Source organism: Mytilus galloprovincialis, chromosome 1, assembly GCF_965363235.1.
Source record: "Mytilus galloprovincialis chromosome 1, xbMytGall1.hap1.1, whole genome shotgun sequence".
NCBI classification, from domain to species: domain Eukaryota; kingdom Metazoa; phylum Mollusca; class Bivalvia; order Mytilida; family Mytilidae; genus Mytilus; species Mytilus galloprovincialis.
In genome coordinates, this window is record NC_134838.1 from 59,081,514 (window position 1) to 59,101,179 (window position 19,666).

At 30.7% G+C, this 19,666-nt stretch overlaps 2 protein-coding genes and 1 long non-coding RNA gene across 14 annotated transcripts in view; 1 reads left to right on the forward strand and 2 right to left on the reverse strand.

The window, feature by feature from the left end:
• Positions 1-19,666, forward strand: part of LOC143079862 (tubulin tyrosine ligase 3-like) — a 55,611-nt gene that overhangs the window by 15,907 nt on the left and 20,038 nt on the right. For 6 of the 11 annotated variants that reach the window (XM_076255500.1, XM_076255550.1, XM_076255524.1 and 3 more), the window contains exons 1-11: positions 6,386-6,972; positions 8,156-8,248; positions 8,734-8,896; positions 10,916-10,933; positions 12,843-12,956; positions 13,520-13,549; positions 15,065-15,219; positions 15,507-15,720; positions 16,152-16,207; positions 16,593-16,721; positions 17,493-17,607. In XM_076255500.1, the coding sequence (XP_076111615.1) occupies positions 6,499-6,972; positions 8,156-8,248; positions 8,734-8,896; positions 10,916-10,933; positions 12,843-12,956; positions 13,520-13,549; positions 15,065-15,219; positions 15,507-15,720; positions 16,152-16,207; positions 16,593-16,721; positions 17,493-17,607 (1,561 nt within the window). In that variant the 5' untranslated portion in view covers positions 6,386-6,498. Of the gene's footprint in view, positions 1-6,385; positions 6,973-8,155; positions 8,249-8,733; positions 8,897-10,915; positions 10,934-12,842; positions 12,957-13,519; positions 13,550-15,064; positions 15,220-15,506; positions 15,721-16,151; positions 16,208-16,592; positions 16,722-17,492; positions 17,608-19,666 lie in introns of those variants that run through there. The other 5 variants (XM_076255546.1, XM_076255507.1, XM_076255502.1 and 2 more) reach the window with 5 other exon arrangements.
• LOC143079850 (uncharacterized) lies at positions 368-6,219 on the reverse strand. The gene is made up of 2 exons (XM_076255491.1): positions 6,112-6,219; positions 368-2,297 (listed from the first exon to the last, which is right to left on the reverse strand). Exons 1-2 carry the CDS (start codon positions 6,196-6,198, stop codon positions 1,455-1,457), a joined length of 930 nt encoding a protein of 309 aa, XP_076111606.1. The 5' UTR covers positions 6,199-6,219; the 3' UTR covers positions 368-1,454.
• On the reverse strand, positions 14,885-19,023 carry LOC143079947 (uncharacterized). Of its 2 annotated transcripts, none has more exons than XR_012979558.1 (3): positions 18,921-19,023; positions 17,298-17,429; positions 14,885-15,202 (listed from the first exon to the last, which is right to left on the reverse strand). It is a non-coding gene; the product is annotated as an uncharacterized LOC143079947 (long non-coding RNA). The 2 variants fall into 2 exon arrangements; XR_012979557.1 differs by lacking the exon at positions 18,921-19,023 and adding an exon at positions 18,737-18,860.

A 19,666-nucleotide genomic window follows, 5' to 3' on the forward strand; every position in this document is an offset into this window, starting at 1 on the left:
AATGAGGTCGAGGTCAAGTGAAAACTGTCTGACGGGCATGAGGACCTTGCAAGGTACGCACATACCAAATATAGTTATCCTATTACTTATAATAAGAGAGAATTCAACAATACAAAAATTTTGAACTTTTTTTTCAAGTGGTCACTGAACCATGAAAATGAGGTCAAGGACATTGGACATGTGACTGACGGAAACTTCGTAACATGAGGCATCTATATACAAAGTATGAAGCATCCAGGTCTTTCACCTTCTAAAATATAAAGCTTTTAAGAAGTTAGCTAACGCCGCCACCGCCGCCGCCGTAGCCGCCGGATCACTATCCCTATGTCGAGCTTTCTGCAACAAAAGTTGCAGGCTCGACAAAAAATGTCATTTGGTGAAATGAAATAAAAATAAGAAATTGTTATCATTCACATACATGCATATAAATATGCCATCTAATTTTCCCAGATTCTTTCATGATATTTTGACAAACAATAAATATTATGTTCATAAGTTTTACTGGTTAAAACATGTCTGAGTGCTAAAAAAATAAATAATAAAATTGACAAATAATATTCAACACCAAAAACCCTAAGTGAACAATGGCAATGATCCACCTTCTTATGCAATGGTCAGTGGATTTAAGATTTATCAAAATGAAAAGGCCACATCTGATACTGCACCTCTGTGTATTATGTGAAATATAATATTATTTCTCTTACCAAAATAATAAGTATATATAAACAGATTATAAAACTTTATATAGGTAATGCCACATATTATGCAATTACAAAATACATTTAATAAGTTACCTTTGCCAAATTGTAGGTACATTTTTAATTAATGAATATAAATTCTATACATTATATATAGATCTCAAAATATATTAAAAATATGAATACATTTACAAATGAATTAATGCATTTTTTGTCACCATAGACCACAAAAATTCTGATGGATTTTTAAAATGGATGGTTAAAAAAATCTAAGTCCAGCTGAACTGTATAGAGTCCACAAAAAAATAATTTAAATGAAACCATTGAATTTTTGTTCGCTTTATTGAGCAGTCATCTACAACAAATCATAAATAAGTCCACATGTTGAGAAAAAAAAGAAACAGATGACAAAGTTTTGATTATTATCAATTTATATTAAATTATATGCATATATATTTCCAAATGCAATAAACCTGATCAAGCTCTATGACTATCCAGAGAATTTCAGGTTTCCCCACAGGGTATAATTTTTGCAAAAGTTAAGTTTGGCCTAAATGTTTACCTATCAAAAAGTGTTCAAACAGCATGTAGTTGGTAATAGGTATACTGATCATGATTGGACCATGTCAGAAATTGTTAGATGCTCCTTCTAAGGGGAAAAACAATCTGAGAGAAAAAATCCAATATACATGTAGTAACATGTACATGGTATGACCAGATATTACATATTTGTCCTTATGATCTTATAAATGAAACTCATAAGGTAGACCAAGGTGTAATTTTGTGATAAATTTGAACTTTTATTCTGTGAATACCAAACAAGACTAAATGAACAATTGGCACAGCAATTACTGCTACACCAACGACCACCCCAGTTGTAATTGCCGGCTGTCTCCAATCCAATACATGTGGGTATATAGGACTGCGATTACCGGCAGCAAAAAATATGCCAGTAAATGTGATATAAATCAGGCCATAAATTATCGCATATACTGCATGTAATAATCTAACTGGTACTGCACTGATAAGAAGATCTACAACAACTATCACAGAATTTATGCCATGTAGCTGTAAGTTGATAATGTCAATTCCTTTACTATGATCAAATTGCGGCCATAAAAATGCAAAAAACATAAATGTCACCATGACAGAAGCTGTGGTAGCAATGGTATAAAAAATCCATGTCAGTTTAAAGTACCATGGCAAGGAATACAATTTAACAATAGCATCTTCCGTCTCTTCTGAATCACGATCTTCATCCCAAAAAGTTGGGGTCAAGGTCAATTCATTGAACAAGGCACGATGTCCTTCAGCATGGGGTCTAGAGAGCATGTTTGAAGTCCTAAACTTGATGCAGTAATGAAACAGCGCAAACAAAAAATGCAGAGTTAAATATAAACAAAGCATTAGGTAGGTCCAGTTTGTCAGATAGACTGGAAAGGAATATTCAATTAACATGCGACTGCTACTATTTGTCAATGTTGAAGTATTCTGCCATCTCATAGACTCCATCATTGTACCAGTTTCAATTATCCAGTAATCTGCATAAGCTGCAAGTGCTAGTCGATACAAGAGGTAAACCAAGGGAGGCAATCGCCACTGAAATAGTAAATAAACATTAAGTTACATTAAAGCAGTTTCCATATACATGTGCATTTTGAATATGCATGTCTTGCATAATTTATAAATACAATATCACTTTACCTGTTTAACAGGAAAGATGGCATACATTTGTAGATATTTGAATTAGAAGAATGTGGTTTCAAATAAATAGGGTCGCTGACAACAATGAACTTCTTTTCATATAAATGTACATGAAATGAAATGTATGAGCTTTCTATTCTGTGGATTTTTTATGTACATGGGTACAAACTTTCTTGGTTTAATGGCAATTTATATTGTGATACAATATTGTGAATATTGTGAATATTTGTCGACTTCATGGTTCAGGGTACAAACTTTCTTGGTTTGATGGCAATTTGTATTGTGATACAATATTGTGAATATTGTGAATATTTGACTTCATATCATGGTTCAGGGTACAAACTTTCTTGGTTTAATGGCAATTTGTATTGTGATACAATATTACGAATATTTGACTTCATGGTTCAGGGTACAAACTTTCTTGGTTTGATGGCAATTTGTATTGTGATACAATACTGTGAATATTGTGAATATTTGACTTCATGGTTCAGGGTACAAACTTTCTTGGTTTGATGGCAATTTGTATTGTAATATTGTGAATATTTGACTTCATGGTTTAGGGTACAAACTTTCTTGGTTTGATTGCAATTTGTATTGTGATACAATATTGTGAATATTGTGAATATTTGACTTCATGCTTTTGCAGACAAACCTATAAAAACATGAAAACAATTACTTTGACACTCAATTTTATCCAATGATAATGAATCCTCAGTATAACAAAAATGTTCTTGTTTATAAATACATGTACTTGGTAGTTACATTAACTTGAAATTTAATGTTGTGGCCAAACCAGTTTTTGGGGTGAACAGTAAATTTTCCAAAAAATATGGAGGCCTGTGAGATGACTAAATCAGTTTGAAATTGGTATGAATGAATACTGTTACATGTAATGCAGTACAAGCAGGGAAAATATAATTAATCAATCAAAAATAATTTTAATGCTCACCCCAAAAATCGGTTTGGCCACAACATTAAAATTTCAAGTTTATTTACAATTTTCACAGTGTGTATATATATGTATTATATGTATACATGTTCAAATGAACATATGTTTCCATAGTTTATGACTTTATTCATTTTAGGTTGAACAAGAATGTGTCCAAAGTACATGGATGCCCCACTCGCACTATCAATTTCCATGTTCAGTTAACCATGAAATTGGGGTAAAAAATCGTATTTGGCATTAAAATTAGAAAGATCTTATCATAGGGAATATAAAAAAAAAATTTCAAGTTGATTGGACTTCACTTCATCAAATACTACCTTGACCAAAAACTTTAACCTGAAACTCTCACTATCATTTTCTTTTTCTAAGATCAGTGGACTGTGAAATAGGGGTAAACAAACTTATTTGACATAAAATTAGAATGATCATATCATAGGAAAAATGTGTACTAAGTTTCAAATTGATTGGACTTTAATGATCAACTTCATCAAAAACTACCTTGACCAAAACCTTGAAGTGGGCTTTCGCGTCGATCCGGCCCCACGTCGATCCGGCCCAAGTCGATCCGTCCCACGTCGATCCGGCCCCACGTCGATCCGGCCCAAATGTAAAGTCGATCCGGCCCCAATAAAAAAATAAATTTATAAGGAATAAAAATAAAGATATATATTAAAGTAATTCATAAATGTTTATGATTTTTGTTATAATGTTAAAGGTGTACGGTAAAAAAAAATAAAAAAATATTTTCTTCAGATGAGTATAAAACAACCAGGTTGATTATGTTTTTATTACAAGTTTTCAAGATTATTGGGTATAATTATATTAAAATAATTCAGACATCAACATTAATCAGCAGTAATTAGCGTTTTCTTTCAATTGACTGTGATCAAAAGCAAACGGGAAAAAGCTCCACTTCTACAAGATTGTACCAGCACTAATCAAATAAGCCAAGACTGTCTCCAGACAAGTTTGCCTCGTAGACGAGCAGAGTCTTGCCCGTTGGCAGCGCACAAAGTACCAACGTTCACAGGGACGCCTCTTTTCGCTATGGGAGCAACTACAAGACGGTACCATTCTTGAGACATTTAAACGATCAAATGCACATTTCCAAAGTATAGCTATTGATAATTATGGAAATATTTTAGTATCAGATTTCAACAATGGACTAATCGATATTTTATCGGAAAATGGAATGTTTCAACGAAACTTGTTGAAAACTAAGTCTAAAGTTATTAGTGTTGATGAATGTGGCTTTTTGTGGGCGTGTGATAATACAAATTTAATTTGGGGTTATACAAAAATGGATGTATTTTTCCTACCAATAAAAGTGTTTTTCTTGTTTACGTTTTGAGTCATTGTAACAATTGAATTAAAGGGGTACCTAAACAACTTGAGAAATCTCCCGCAAAACACGAGAACACGATTTATGTCGATAAGACTAACAAACAATACATTCCGGGGCCTATGTGGTATGGGTTATGCACATTGTTGTACGGAGACCTATAGTTGTTAACGTCTATGTCATTTGGTAGACCGAGAGTGGTCAATTATTCCACATCTTCTTATTTTGAACTACAAGAGTATTGTAAAGAAATCTGAAGTTAAGGACTACAGCACTAACTTTCGGTATTTCGAAAAGGAAAGTATGCCTTCATATTATCTTGAAGTAATATCAAAGATTTAAACCCGCAAGTATCGTTAATTATTATATACACCAACCTAAACCAGAAGATCAAATAATCAGGATTTGATTTAATTAAGTGATTACAAGTGGCATTACCTTAGTTCACAATCATCAGACAATTGTTGAATAAACAAACCAATTATAGACTCATATGATGAGTTAAATTTAATAGCTTCCAGTGGACTGTAAACATTTATTTAGATATTCCGTGTATGAACAAAAAGAAAATGAAATCGCCATGAGCATGATGAGTTAAAGTTAAAGTTATCGTGGAAAATATTTTCATATTTTAAAATATGTTGAAGCTGCTATACAACCAACGACACAATAACAATCATTTTCGTATCGATTTAAAATAGTTCTTTAACTGGTACTCCAATACTTCACTTACCTGTTGTCATCCATCATCGGACACTTTTTGCAAATTCCATTTATACTGTGTCACAAATTCCTCCAAGATCAATATAGTGATTTCTTATTTTATTATGGGGCCGGATCGACTTGGGGCCGGATCGACGTGGGCCGGATCGACTTGGGCCGGATCGACTTTGGGCCGGATTGACTTGGGGCCGGATCGGTTTGGGGCCGGAACGACCGGATACCCTATGTACCTTGAAGTGGGACAGACATGACAGACGGAAGAATGGACAAACGGGCCAGAAAACAATAATTTAACATAATGCCCCTCTACTATCGTAGGACATAAAGGTGGCGCATAAAAATACAGGCAAAGTTAAAATGTTTCTGTAGTGTCCTATATTTTGACTTTAGTGGAACCTTAACTGAAAGACGAAAACTGTAATAAACTAATAAGAAAACAGAGTTTATCTTGAAATCCAAATTCATTGAGATTTTACCCTTTATCATAAGCATAAGTGAGTGGAGTTGGTATACACGGGTATTCAAGTTGACAGAAAGTAGGGCGATGTAATGGAATATTGGGGCGAAATTGAAGTGGGTCGAGATGTCTTGCTTCCCTGGCTATAACATGATAAGTGATTTAGATAATGTCATCTTATGAAATACATTCAAATTTACGGAAATAGTTGTATAAATTCAACGTGCATATAATTTACCTGAGAATATACAAATCTACCAGGATGAACATCCCCAAACCCTAATTTCTTAAAACAAAATTCGGCTTTCAAGATTTTTAAAACCATTTTTACTTTTTATTATCTCCCCTGTTACTTCTACTCTCTACTTTCATGTTTGAGATTTATATTTATATAGAGCTTAAAGTATTTGATTTTTTTTTCAATATTAATTAAAATAAATATTTTAAAATCGAAATATTAAGAACAAAGGAAAATATTTGTGTTTAGAGACTATGTTCTCCAACAAAAACAAAGATGGCGACCCCATAGTTACGGAAGTTGTGTAGAAAATTGGGTTCAGCTGCAACTAATAATTTGGCCTATTCTCTTAGAAATGTTTATCGATTGCAACGACATCATGTGCAGATGGGGAAACATAAAAAGATAAAACATGAACAGAACCATTTTTTCCCGAAGATAAGCAACGCAAGCAGAAAACTAGCTGCGAGAAGATTGGAAAGCTTAGATACGGGAGGGGTGCCACATTTTATGTTACACACAAAAACAAGTGGTAGAGAACCGCTTGCCCCAATCCCTACAAATCAATCATTAAGCATTAATGACAGCAAAGGAGAAACTGTGACTGCTAATGATTCAGTGATCAAGCGTCCAGTCGTGCAACAATCAACAAATCAAAGAGATAAAATATTCAAGGACAAAACTGATTCAATTTCAAATCCTGATTCTAACACTATGTCTGGGAAAGCAGATGTTAATTTAGATGATAATGTGTTCACCTTTAAGCCGAAAGTCAGCATTGCTAGTGCCAAAATTGTAGAAAATCTTGGCACAGATTTTATGGCTAGACAGCAGCAACACTTAGAAAGACAGAGACGTAATGTGAGTTTCTCTTTTTTGGACATTTACATGTATTACTTGAAAATGTCTTGTGATGTGTTACTTATTACCAGATAATAGAGTGGGTTGTACAGGTGCTATACGTAATCCTCTCTATGGCCATTTATGCTTGCTAGACACGACAACCACATTTAAAATGCATTTACATTCATATGATGGACGACCATACTGCAATATGGTCTATGCCATGCAAAGACGTAATGTCCATACTCATACCATTAAGTGTAACTATGCTCTATATAGAGCATGATTTATCAGTCTCAAACCATTGACCCCTTTGCCACAAGGCAGTGTCCCAACCAACTGAACTAAGGTCAGCCACCAAAAGTGCTTCCCTGTGCAACACAGGGTCCATGCTTGAGTCTGGTAGCAAAGAATGTGACTGTCATGAAAATCATGCTCTCTGGTTGCAATGTGCTCAACTAAATACTACATTGTAGCTTGGGTATGCAAATATGAGAGAAATAATGATATAATGACTCCTGAGGTTGGGGAAGCATGACAGGACATCTGACATTAAGTACATGTGGTAGATGTCAATCATAAATGAAGCACATTTATTTAATATGATATATATATACATGTATATTAAATGTAAAATTGAGAACGGAAATAGGGTGTATTCCAAGTGAACATAATAAATAATGTAAAACAGCATGATACATTTACCATGTTTACTAGCTCACAATATTTTATAAAAAGTAAAATAACAAAAAGACGGAACTCAGAGGAAAATTCTAAACAGAAAGTCTCTTATAAGTACATGTAAATGGTGAAATCAAAAGCTCAAACACATCAAACTAATTGATAATAACTGTCATATTCCTGACTTGGTACAGCATTTTCTAGTTTAAAAAATTGTGATTAAACCTGGTTTTATACATGTAGCTACATTGTAGCTAAACCTCTCAATCATATGACAGTCGAATAAAATCCCATTATATTGAAAATCTATTTGTGAAAAAGACTATGAAAATATAAATAATTGACAAAGTACAAAAAAATGTAGTTATATTATTCTTCTTCAGTGTACATGTCATTTTGGTATAACTTTTGTAAAACTGTAATTTCTTTATTAGAATGTATCTTCATCATGTTCATCATTGATAGCTAGCATTTACGTAATTATAGTTATAATTTTAATATGATCAAACTATTTTTGCAGTTGGAACAAGCAAACTCTATACCAACTTCACATTCAACTGGTCGTCTTTCTCCAGTAAACAAATCGATAAGGAAGCTAAAGAAGAATAAAGAGGTAAAAATTATTGTTTAAAATGAGAAAAGAAAGGGATTCTTGATGCATAAGAAATAATGAGGTTTATCTGGCTTACAAATTCATCAGGAATGGATAAATGCTATGTTAACATGTTACCAATAGAAATCACAATTTTTATACCTTCTGATTAAAAGCTATTCCACATACTACTCCTCTGAAACTACTGGTATTTATAATTTCAACTAACTTAGACTTATGACCTGTAGAACATCTTGTTTAAGTTCTTCTTGAAACTCACTTTTGGAAGCCTGAATATGATTTTAAAATTTCAACTGAATATGAGTTATTTCTCTTGCTGGGAAGTATTTTGTTATAAAAACTGAGTTGCTGCAGATAACATGGCAAAGAGCAATGATGAGAGGTAAATTATCTCAGATTACTATGTATTAAATTTTTTAATTGTATTTTAACTTTGCAGCAGAAATATATGTATAGAAAATAAATGTAATTGTGAACTTTTCCAGAATGAAGAAAATGAAGTTTTAAACTCAACCTCAGAAACAAGTATAGAAAATGAAAACACAGAAAAAGTAAAAGAGGAAGAATCTGAAGGTGACAACAACATGCCTTTCATGTTGAATCGTACTAAAACCACTGTTTCTCCTAACCTTCAACGTTTACTAAATGGTGAGTTGTCTCCCATTACTAACTAAAACTGCTAACTTGAAACATGCATGTCATTTATTGCTGAAAAAATTTGCAATTTTTAAAAAGTATTCATAACTTAATGTGATGTGAAAAATTAATACATATTACATTTATATCGAATATTTGTTTGTCCTAACTGTTACAAAAAGGTGTACTCTTTATGTAATTGATTGCTATGTTAAAGGCTAACAACCTGAAATTCACAATATGGTACTTGCCTTAGTACATAAATCTTAGTTGTTAGCAAATCTGATTAATGAGAAAGTTATAATACCAATTTTCCAGCTGACATTAAGAGTTCATCTTTTGGCCTGGTTGATGGTAAAATACCAATCTAAATGTTGAATAAGCAAGCTACACGAAACGTGCGTCTGGCACCTTAATTATAATCCTCACTCAGGTACCTTTGATAACTATTGTATTCCTGTGTAAATTAATCTTGAGTCATGTTACTGGTACATAGAGCATATTTATAAATGCACAAGATATAGGTATGAATATTTTATAGCTCCACCTAAAAGTAAAAAGTCCTTTAGCAAGTCGAGGTCTAGGAGTAAGTACAAATTGCACAACAAATTAAATTACTGCCGATACGACAAATTTGTAATCAATTGTACTTTTAAATAATAGTCCAGTCCTAACTGGTAAATTAACCGTATTGTTAGTTATTCTTTTTATAAAATATTATAGCTTTTAGATAGGTGCTTTTTGTTTACAATTACATGCAAATAGAATTAAAATGAAATTTCTTACAGGCAAAAAGAGAAATTTGCACTTTAATAGGGTACATGTGGATTGATTTATTTTCATTGGTACAATTTTTTGTTAATTGAGGAAAAACTGTATTTTCATGGTCCTGATGGAAATAATTAGTTTTCATGGTTTTACAGCTTTTGCTATAGTATGTGTACAAGCCTCAAGAAAAAAATTGTTCATCCTTGAACAATTGTGGTTGCTCTATACCCACAAAATTTGGTATGCAATGAAAAGTAATGAATCCACAGTATAAACCATTATTAGTTATCATCCAATTTGTATAAATTTTAGAATAGAAATTCCCTCATGTTTTGAGTACCAATGATATTGTACTCACAAACAAACAAACAGATGAACAGTTTATTAGAGTGCAACCTCTAGCCAAATAGGCTCATGATGCATTATCATATCTTAACTTTACAGTCCATGCATATTCAAAATCATTAGAAATCAGGTATAAGTATGTAGGTTTAATAAAAACATGTAACTAGCTCCAAATAATCTTTATCTAACAGTAGTTGGTGAAAGACTGTTTCAAATTTAATTTTAACTTACCGGTCGGTATATATGAAAAAATCTTTGGTTTAATCAACCCTCTTTACATGTAGAACTAGCTATAATAAAATAATTGATAATAGATACTGGGTATTGGGTAATATACTTGTATTACTATGACATTTGAAAATGACATGAAATTTACATGAGCGGCTTGCTGAATTTTTTTAATGCAAACTGCAATTTATCAATGAGTTTATTTTTCCTAAACAATTTCTAAAAAAAGGACAAGGTATAATAAAGGTTGTTTTTTTTGGCTAAAATTTTCACTTTAAATTTTTTCATGTTATTTATTAGTTCAATTTATATTACATTAAATGAAAGGAGATGGAAGGTGTATTCATTGAGACACCAAACCAACTTGTACAACTCAAAATAAACAACGGAGAAAAGAAAATTATATATACATGTATTATATACCTTCTTTGGAGTTTAAATAGAAAGTCCATAAACCATAAAATCACATTGATTGTAGTACATGTAATACTATGACAGAAAGTTCAATTAAAGTTTTTAATATATATATATATATGCAAGTAAGGCATAAATGTTTACTAAATTTTTTGGAACATGTACACATATTTTTCTTGAATATTTATATTTCTCTACATCTTTTACATTTTTTAAATAAAATTAGAAAATTATTTTTTGATTTTTAACAATAAAATGTTTGACTTTGATTTTTAGCAAGTTGTATAAATATTGGTAAGAATGCCTCTTTTAACATTATGCAACACTTTCTTTATGACAGACATCGTTATACATTTCTTTTACAATGTATATTATGTATGAGTCATTTTCATGGGGATTCTGGTAAATCAGTACATTTAATATATCAAGCACTTTGAAATGGATAACAACGTAACAATTTTATTTTAGTTATTTTACGAAAATTCAAGATCAACACACACTTTTATATCTTTTATGGGAATGGATTTCCGCATTTACTACTGATAACTTTTATTCTGACTTGATTTATAAGTTCAAATATGCAACAAGAATCAATGTCTGGAAACTACTCTTACAAAGATTGTTTGAACAGATCTATGACATTTATGACATTTCACGTTTCATTTAAAATGTCAATCATTTTTTACAGCATTAATAAGAAAATAAGAAGTACTATGCTCTTTTTCATTTGATACAGAGTATAGTAAACATACCTCAAATTAATGATAAAGATAAGAGGATGTGGTATGATTGCCATTGAAACAACTCGTCACAAAGACCAAACGATGTAGAAATTAACAACTCGGTCTATAATCTGACAACTCTTGAAGTCAATTGTTGAAATTTTGAGCTTATTTTTTTCACTCAGGCAAACATGTTTATTTTCATAAAAATTTCAAACATACTATAACAGTTTGCATTGGTACAATTAAACAAATTGTACCATTGATTCATGTTTATGTTTATATAAAGTAGAATTGATAACTAACCTTTGGAGTGTATGCATACATACAGTAACTTTCACTTTACATGTATAAATAATTTCATACTGCACAATTTTACATTGTTTGTTATATACATTGGACAGGCTCATACTTCAGTGTTTGTTATGTACATTGGACAGGCTTATACTTCATTGTGTTACAAAATGTGTCACTAAGTCAGCCTGAGGTAAAGTCAGATGCAAATGCTTACCTCTTACACTTAGGTACACAAGGACAACAACAATAACTGACCACTACACAGCGTCAACATTTAGCAAATCTGTAATTGATTGACTGCTAAGACACTGCTTCATATATTTCATGCATGTTCAGGACACAGCCAACCTTAATCCACAAGAGGAAAGTACCAGACAATATAATATGAAGCCAATCTAGTATAGAGAGATAAAAACCAACACAGTCTAATTTACGCAAAAAACATAAAACTAAAAAAAAAAAGATTGTCACAAGGCAGCCTATAACAATCACTTAAAACTCAGACATGGTATTGGAGAGGCAAATAAAGAAAGTGATGCCATACATAACTATGAGTATTGAACATTTAATAGGAATTCAGATTTCATATGATATACCTTTAAATTACAGCAGATGATGAAACATTTAAGATTGTAAATTCTGTTTTTTTCCATTGGTTATACAAGGTTGTGCTGACCTTTACAAGGTTGTACTGATGCCTTTCCCTCAGTTTTAGTTTGTAACCTAGTTTGTAACCTGGATTTGTTTTTTTCTCAATCGATTTATGAGTTTCGAACAGTGGTATACTACTGTTGCCTTTATTTACTATTATGGTGAATGTACATGCTATATTGAATTTTATTGAAATGCTTTGAAATACATACATTGTATCATGCTATCGTCTGTAGCCAAAACAGTTTTGGCAATATTAATAATTACATAATGAAAATAAATATGAACAGCACGCAACAATTTTAAACTTGTCCAGGAAAGATCTGGTTATTGTTTTTAATATTTTTGTTGAATGTGATAATAAATTAAATTGGTTCAGCTTTTTAAAATATTTAAGGCGAAATATTAGATAACATTTGATCAGAAAATTTGTAAAGTTACAGAATTTACTCAGGTTTGTCTTGCATAGTCCTTAGTTATTTTAATTATAATCTGGTTACTATAATCAACATTTTATGATTTGATATTATTAGGTCCCTATGCTGCTGGTAATCCAGATATGGTCCTGAAAAGACAACATATAAAATTAAAAAATCATCAACTGAAGTCAAAGTCTGGTGGGGACAGTGTGGATGTTGATTCTGCAGGTAAATTTCTGGTTTGAATGTAGACATGTGCTTTGTTGACCATTATCTATTGTGCTTCCAGTGAACATAACATAAGTTAATGTTTTGTGGAAAGAGATGTGATCATGATGTTGCTTCTGTGAGAAAAACCATAAGATCAAAGAAAAATGCTGCCAATTAAGCATGAAAATGTGCATGAGTCTCATGCTAATGGTAATAGTAGCCTTGGATACTTGATTGGAATGTTTAAAAATATAAAGTATGATACTGATTTTGCTGGAAATTATCTGGCATAAGTTGAATGAGAAAATTTTACTAAGAATATATAGAGTGTTTATTTTGTTTCTACAAGAGCTAATGTAATATGGGTGGGAGAAAATACAATTGCTTATTAAAAACTGTACAACTTTTGTTTGCAAAATACAAGTAAGTTTTCAAGGCATTTGGATAACTGGAAATTAAGTTGTTATTGAATATTTTTTAGAAGGGAAACTCAGGAAAGATTGAAGCTGAAAGTCTCGTTTTAAATTCTCATTACATTCTCATTACATTCATGCAATTGCATTTACTTTTATTTTTCACAGAGAGAATGACAGCTAAAATAAAATATTTGAGTAAGATTATTTTGCTTATAAATATGGTATACCAGCCACCAATATAACACATTTAAATATAGATAGGACACACTATATTTTGCATGTTGTGTGTGTTTTCATATTGTGTATTGTATAAGAATATTGTATAAGTATAATACCTACAGTTGAGAATTGATGTTAAATTTGTTGCCCATTTCATTATTAAGCTTTGAATACACAATGTATTGTTTATTAAAAGAGTTTCTTTATGGGAAATGTGAAGTTTAAAGTTGTCAGAAGGATAGATAGTATGATAATTTTGACGAGGCAGAAATGTTTTACATACAATGACATACATTTTTGTACTTACTTGAATCTATATTTTTGGACATGGATCAATCGGAGCATCAATATTTAGGTACAAGTTATTTCTAACGTTGAGGTTGTATATTTTTCATAAAAACTTGTAATAGATTTTTTAATGCTTAAAATCCATTTAAACATGTAATGCAAGAACTAAGCTAGGTTATATCATAAAGATGAATAAAAAATCTGTATAAAGAATATATGTGTTTTTCTCTCTGCTCCTTCCCTTGTTGTGTATGTATTTAAATGGGGAAACAGTTAAGCAACTGTTGTGTAATTTGTTTGAATGGGGAAACAGTTGCAACCATAGTATGTGTCTGGTGTTTCTATGCTAATAATTCACTTTTTTACATTTAATTGTCCTCAGGTTTTCAAGAAAAGTGACTTGTTTTGATTCTAGAGTTCACAATCCTTATAGTTTCATTAAATGAATATTTCTAAGTAATAGAACATGGGCATTGTCTTGTCTCAACTCTCAAGCATTGTCTATAAATATTATAAATGAATGAAAGACATTATCCTCATTTTGAGCTCTGGTATCACAGTTGACATTTTTCTTTGGAATATTCCTGAGGTGCATTTTATATAGAAAAGTGGTGCAGTCCATATAATTTTGACGTCTCAAAAAGTTATTTTAGTTTGTTTAAGGCTCCACAGCGAAACTTTAAAATAGCCTTTAAAGACGTTATAATTATTTGGACTACAATATTAGCATAGAAAAAGTATTTGTGGTTGTTATGATTGTTGGCATATTGTCCTTGTCGTTTTTCCTTCATTTCTTTTAATTTTCTTTTTTCATTTACAGTAAAACCTGACTTTAACTCAGATTAGAAAAATTTTCTTTCTGGTTTTTTTTTTAATCTCTTAAAATCATATTCATTGTATAGTCTGGCATATTACATCAGTTAAGACCGGGTTTCACTGTACGAGTATTCACGATAGAGTGATATAAAAAATTATATATCTCTCAAGTACTATATAAACACATTTAAAGTATTATTAGCTCATTTTAAATGCAATAAATTTTATTTTTAACATATTTATTTGTTCTTCAAGAATTTGATTAATGTATTTTATTATTTTTTGACATTTCAAGATTGTTGTCTAAGATATTTAGAATTGATTTTAAAATCTATATTTGTTTTTTAACTATGTTAGATGGTAAAATTCTGTCATTATTAATTTTAGATCTTGATGCAGATGTACAGGGTTCTTTGTCAAGAAGTAAGACCATGCCATCACTAAGTCGACCAAAACTCTCTAAAAAACTGTCCCATTCACATGTGGATGGTAATGCAGAACGTCTTCGCCATGCCAAAGAAGTAGCTGAAAGGGCAATAAAGGTCAGTAGCTTAAAAATTTGATAACACCAACTTATGCCACACATATTTAGAAATATATATAAATGGATGAAGATGAATTTAGGAGGTTTATATCACAAAAATTCTAAGATTTCCATAAATTAAGTGAAGAGCAATATCATAGCTTTAGTAAAATCATCAGTATATTTTGTTGAGTTGATTATATCAAAGAAATGATCAGAGTCCATAAAAAAAAGAGTTAAAGAGTTTTTTCATTTATAGCTGCTTCAATAAAATCATCAATAAATTTATTTTGCTTGTGGTTTCAGAATCGTAAAGTATTTACCATACAAGGAGGTTATTCTACTGTAAGACATAGTCTAAGAAAGAGAGGATGGGTAGAAAAGTTTTATAAACTCCCAGGCCCACCTAAAAAGACTCCTCGGAAGAAACGGAAAAAAGGGGGAGACGATGATGATGATGACGACGATGATGATGATGACGATGATGATGATGATGACGACGATGATGATGACAGTGATAGTAAGAATATATATATTTTTTTAGGGTCTCTAGTGAGTCAGTTTCACAAAAATACTTAAGACTAAGATTGATCTTAAGTCATGAACAATTCAGTATAATTACTGACTTTTTTTACAGTCAATCCTAGTCTTAAGTTATTTTGTGAAACCTACACTGTGAGTGTTTCTAGGAAGAACAATTAACTTTCATTTGGTCTGTGTCAGATTGAAAGCCTGAATAATTGGCACACCCTTTTCCTCGCAGAAAATTTCTCACCAGTTATTTTCATGAAACCAAATGTTTATTCATTAGGCAAAAACAGAAGTCATTGTTTAAATTATATTTTGTATTTTTGTGTACTGGTACTAGAAAATTTCTGGTAAACAGAATCTAATTTATATAGTCAAGAAACTATGAGAATTATGATTAATTAATGTAATTATTTATTACAGATGATCAACCAAAGATTCCTCCATGGGAAGAAGATGATGGTATCTATGGTATAATGGTATGTATTACATATTACATATTTAAAAATTGTCAATAGCTATTGGGACTTCTTTTCTGTCCTGCAAGCAAGACTTGTAGATGTATTCATGCTTTAGCAGGATACATGAATAAACACATTGTTCCTTAAACCTAGATTATAGAGTTAAAGCATTTATTGAGAGAATGCTTCATTTTCTTTTTACAAGTTATTGGCCAATGTCTGTAAAGCACCTATTGTTAAATGACTTCAAAGGAGTCAAATATATCATATTTATCTGAATTATTTCTTATGTGAAATGCTAAGATTTTATTATAAAACTGGGACATCACAGAATTTCTAAATGTAACAAATATGTTTCTAATTTTAAACTGATTTTATTACAGAATGTTTTTCTCTTTTTTAGTCTCGTATTGTACGGAATGTAAACCCTACCTTTATATGGGTGTTAAAGAGAGATATAATTGACTACAGATTTCTGACAAAAGAACAGATGGTGAATCATTATTGCAAAGCTGGCTCATTCACTACTAAGGTAATTTATAAAACAGATTGATATTAGACTTACCAGTAAAAAACACATTCAGCATCTAATTTTCTTAATTTTTTCTTTTCATTCCCACTCAGAATTAGTTTATGAAGATTGTGCCAAAGATGTTAGGAATAACAGTACTACAGATTAAGAGTTGCCACTGTCAACTGATAAATTGAATAACATTTTCAGATCTAGGCATAGTCCTTGAAATATATTAAATCATCAGTGTTATTGCTGAAGAATATTCATCAATGTTATGTTTAAGAAATAATTCTTTCATGCCATGCTCTATGCTCGTTTTAACATGGGTAGGCATTATATTTGTTAATATCTTAATACAGAGCATCAGCGAGGTATTAAATGTTTACAAATATAATTCCTACCCATGTTAAAATGAGCATAGAGCGTGGCATGATAGAATTATATCGATTCTAATAGGAATATTTTGAACTTTTGTACTTCGAAGCGGACCTATAGTAGACGCTCGAAATGTCGCCATTTTGATTTGATGAACAAAAACCCTATAGGAAAATTAACAGTTTATCAATAAAAAAGAACAGAAACATTTAAACTTACTTTTAGAATGTTTTTATTTTATTTCCTAGCGAGCAACACCAACACAAATGTCCATTTTGATCTCTGGCGTTGTTCAAAATTCATTTGACATTGCCATTTCAATTGTGATGTCAATCATGTGCAGCCCATGTTCTATTAAAGAAGAATGTCATATTAAAATAATTAATAGTACATGTATTCTGTTTACTATGATAGGTTGGTTTATGTGTAAACATGAGAAATGTTCCATGGTTTGAAGATGCAAATCCAGATCATTTTTATCCACGATGTTATAGACTTAGTCATGAAGAAGAAAAAAATGCATTTATAGGTAAGGTATTGATTTTGCAGATGAGAATATATATTGATTAATAGCTTAGTTGAGGCATTCATGAATTACATATACCAGTACTTATTTGTTTTTTGCAACTTTCAGATTCCATGGATTGAGGTGAAATTGTCTTTATGTGGAAATTTATGTCAGTTTGACAGGTTCTGCATATAAGCCTATATTGGATTTTTTATGTTGAACACTGAAATTTCGGGATTCACTAATACCCATAGAATTCACAAAAGTTAATTTAATATCCTATAAATATACAGTTATTCCACAATGATTGTACCATGTCCTGTGTAGCATCCCTAGTTGAGTGATATGACCATGGCTGTTTAATGGATAAAATATTGCAAAATATAGACTAGTAAGATACAATAGGTATGAATAAGAGACTAAATGTATGTGCCTGTCCCAAGCCAAGAGCTTCTAATTCAGTGGTTGTTGTTTGTTTAATGAATTAGAAATTACTTAAATTTTAAGAATAGGGCAAAATGAGGTTTTATTAAACACTGTACTCTAGTTCCAGTATCTGTCAATTTTGATTTATAAAGTACCTTTATAAATATGAAGTGTTTCAAGATGCCACAGAAACTAAGGTCTTATTGTTAAAAGATGAATTTAACTTCTTTTTTTTTCTTCATTTTTGCCTGTTACCAAAAATCATATTAGATGAATGATGAAATATAATTTGAATGTCAGAGCATTTTCTGTTATTCTAAAAAAAATCTAATTTTAGAATCTTCTATGTTTGAACATGTTGAACTTTTAATTCTTTCAGTTTAAACTACATGTGAAAAGGAAGTTAAAAGTAAAAAATAGATATGATTTTCTTATTTTTGTTATTGCATGAAATATACAGAATTATCTCCCTTTAAATCCTTGATTATTTTTATATTTTTATTTATATCTTTTACGTCATAATTTATTTATATTTTATAAATACATCAAAGCAAAAAACAATTTTCATTGTCAAAATTAGATTTTCAATTAAGTTATGACAGCTGTGATTATAATAAATGCATAATGAATTAAAATTTGGTACCTTTCCAAAAAACCATTGAAGTATAAAACTACATGAATAGCTTATTTGAAAACTGTAACATTTACAAACTTTAACATTTACCATATTTTTAATGAGTATATTCTGTTTCACAGAATACTTGCAGATAAACTTTTAAGTGTCAATAATGTGTTGAAATCCAATAGTGTACTATTGTCCACAGTAACAGTGTAGTACTTAGATAATGATTTACCTGTGAATCATATACTTATCAAAGTGTGTAAAATAGATATATATTAAAACATACCTCACATATTTTAAACTGATAGTAAAAATAATTTGTTTATACTACATGTATAAGTTTTATCTTGCATAGTACATTATCACTTCACTAATCAACTTGACATGTATATATTTCATAATCTTTTGAAATTTCATAAACACAAAGCCTAAATATTTAGTTTGCGTGATTAGAATCGTCCAAATTATGCTTCCTTGTATGATAAATATATTTTATAATGGGAAACAATCAGCATTTATTTCCTTATTGTTTATTTTTTCAAATGAAGATCAGCTGTATATTGCACCTATTTATCTAATTGGAATAATAAGCATTTATTAAACAACAAAAGGTTCTGTAGAGTTTGAGAAAAAATACTAGTTTAAAGAAACAATTAACAAAAGACTTACTCAGATGTATTCAAGTGCCAAATTTTAATTAATTGTGAAATTAATCATTTCCTTCATAATGCATTTTAACAATTAAGTTTATATTTTTATATAAATGTGCAATGGTATATGTACCAATTCCACTAAACAGGTATATTGAATGTTGCAAGAAATTGCTCTTAAGATTTCTAAACTCTGACTCTCGTAGATGTTACAGTGTTCTGTTGACGAAGAAAGTACATACATTGTACACTAATGATCCCCTTCATGTGTCAAAGGTCTTGGCAGACAAGACTTCTGGCAATGTTACCTTGTTACAACCAATTCGCAATGCATTCAGTATTTCTTATCCTTTTTTTTTTAAAATACAAACTTCCTGGAGAG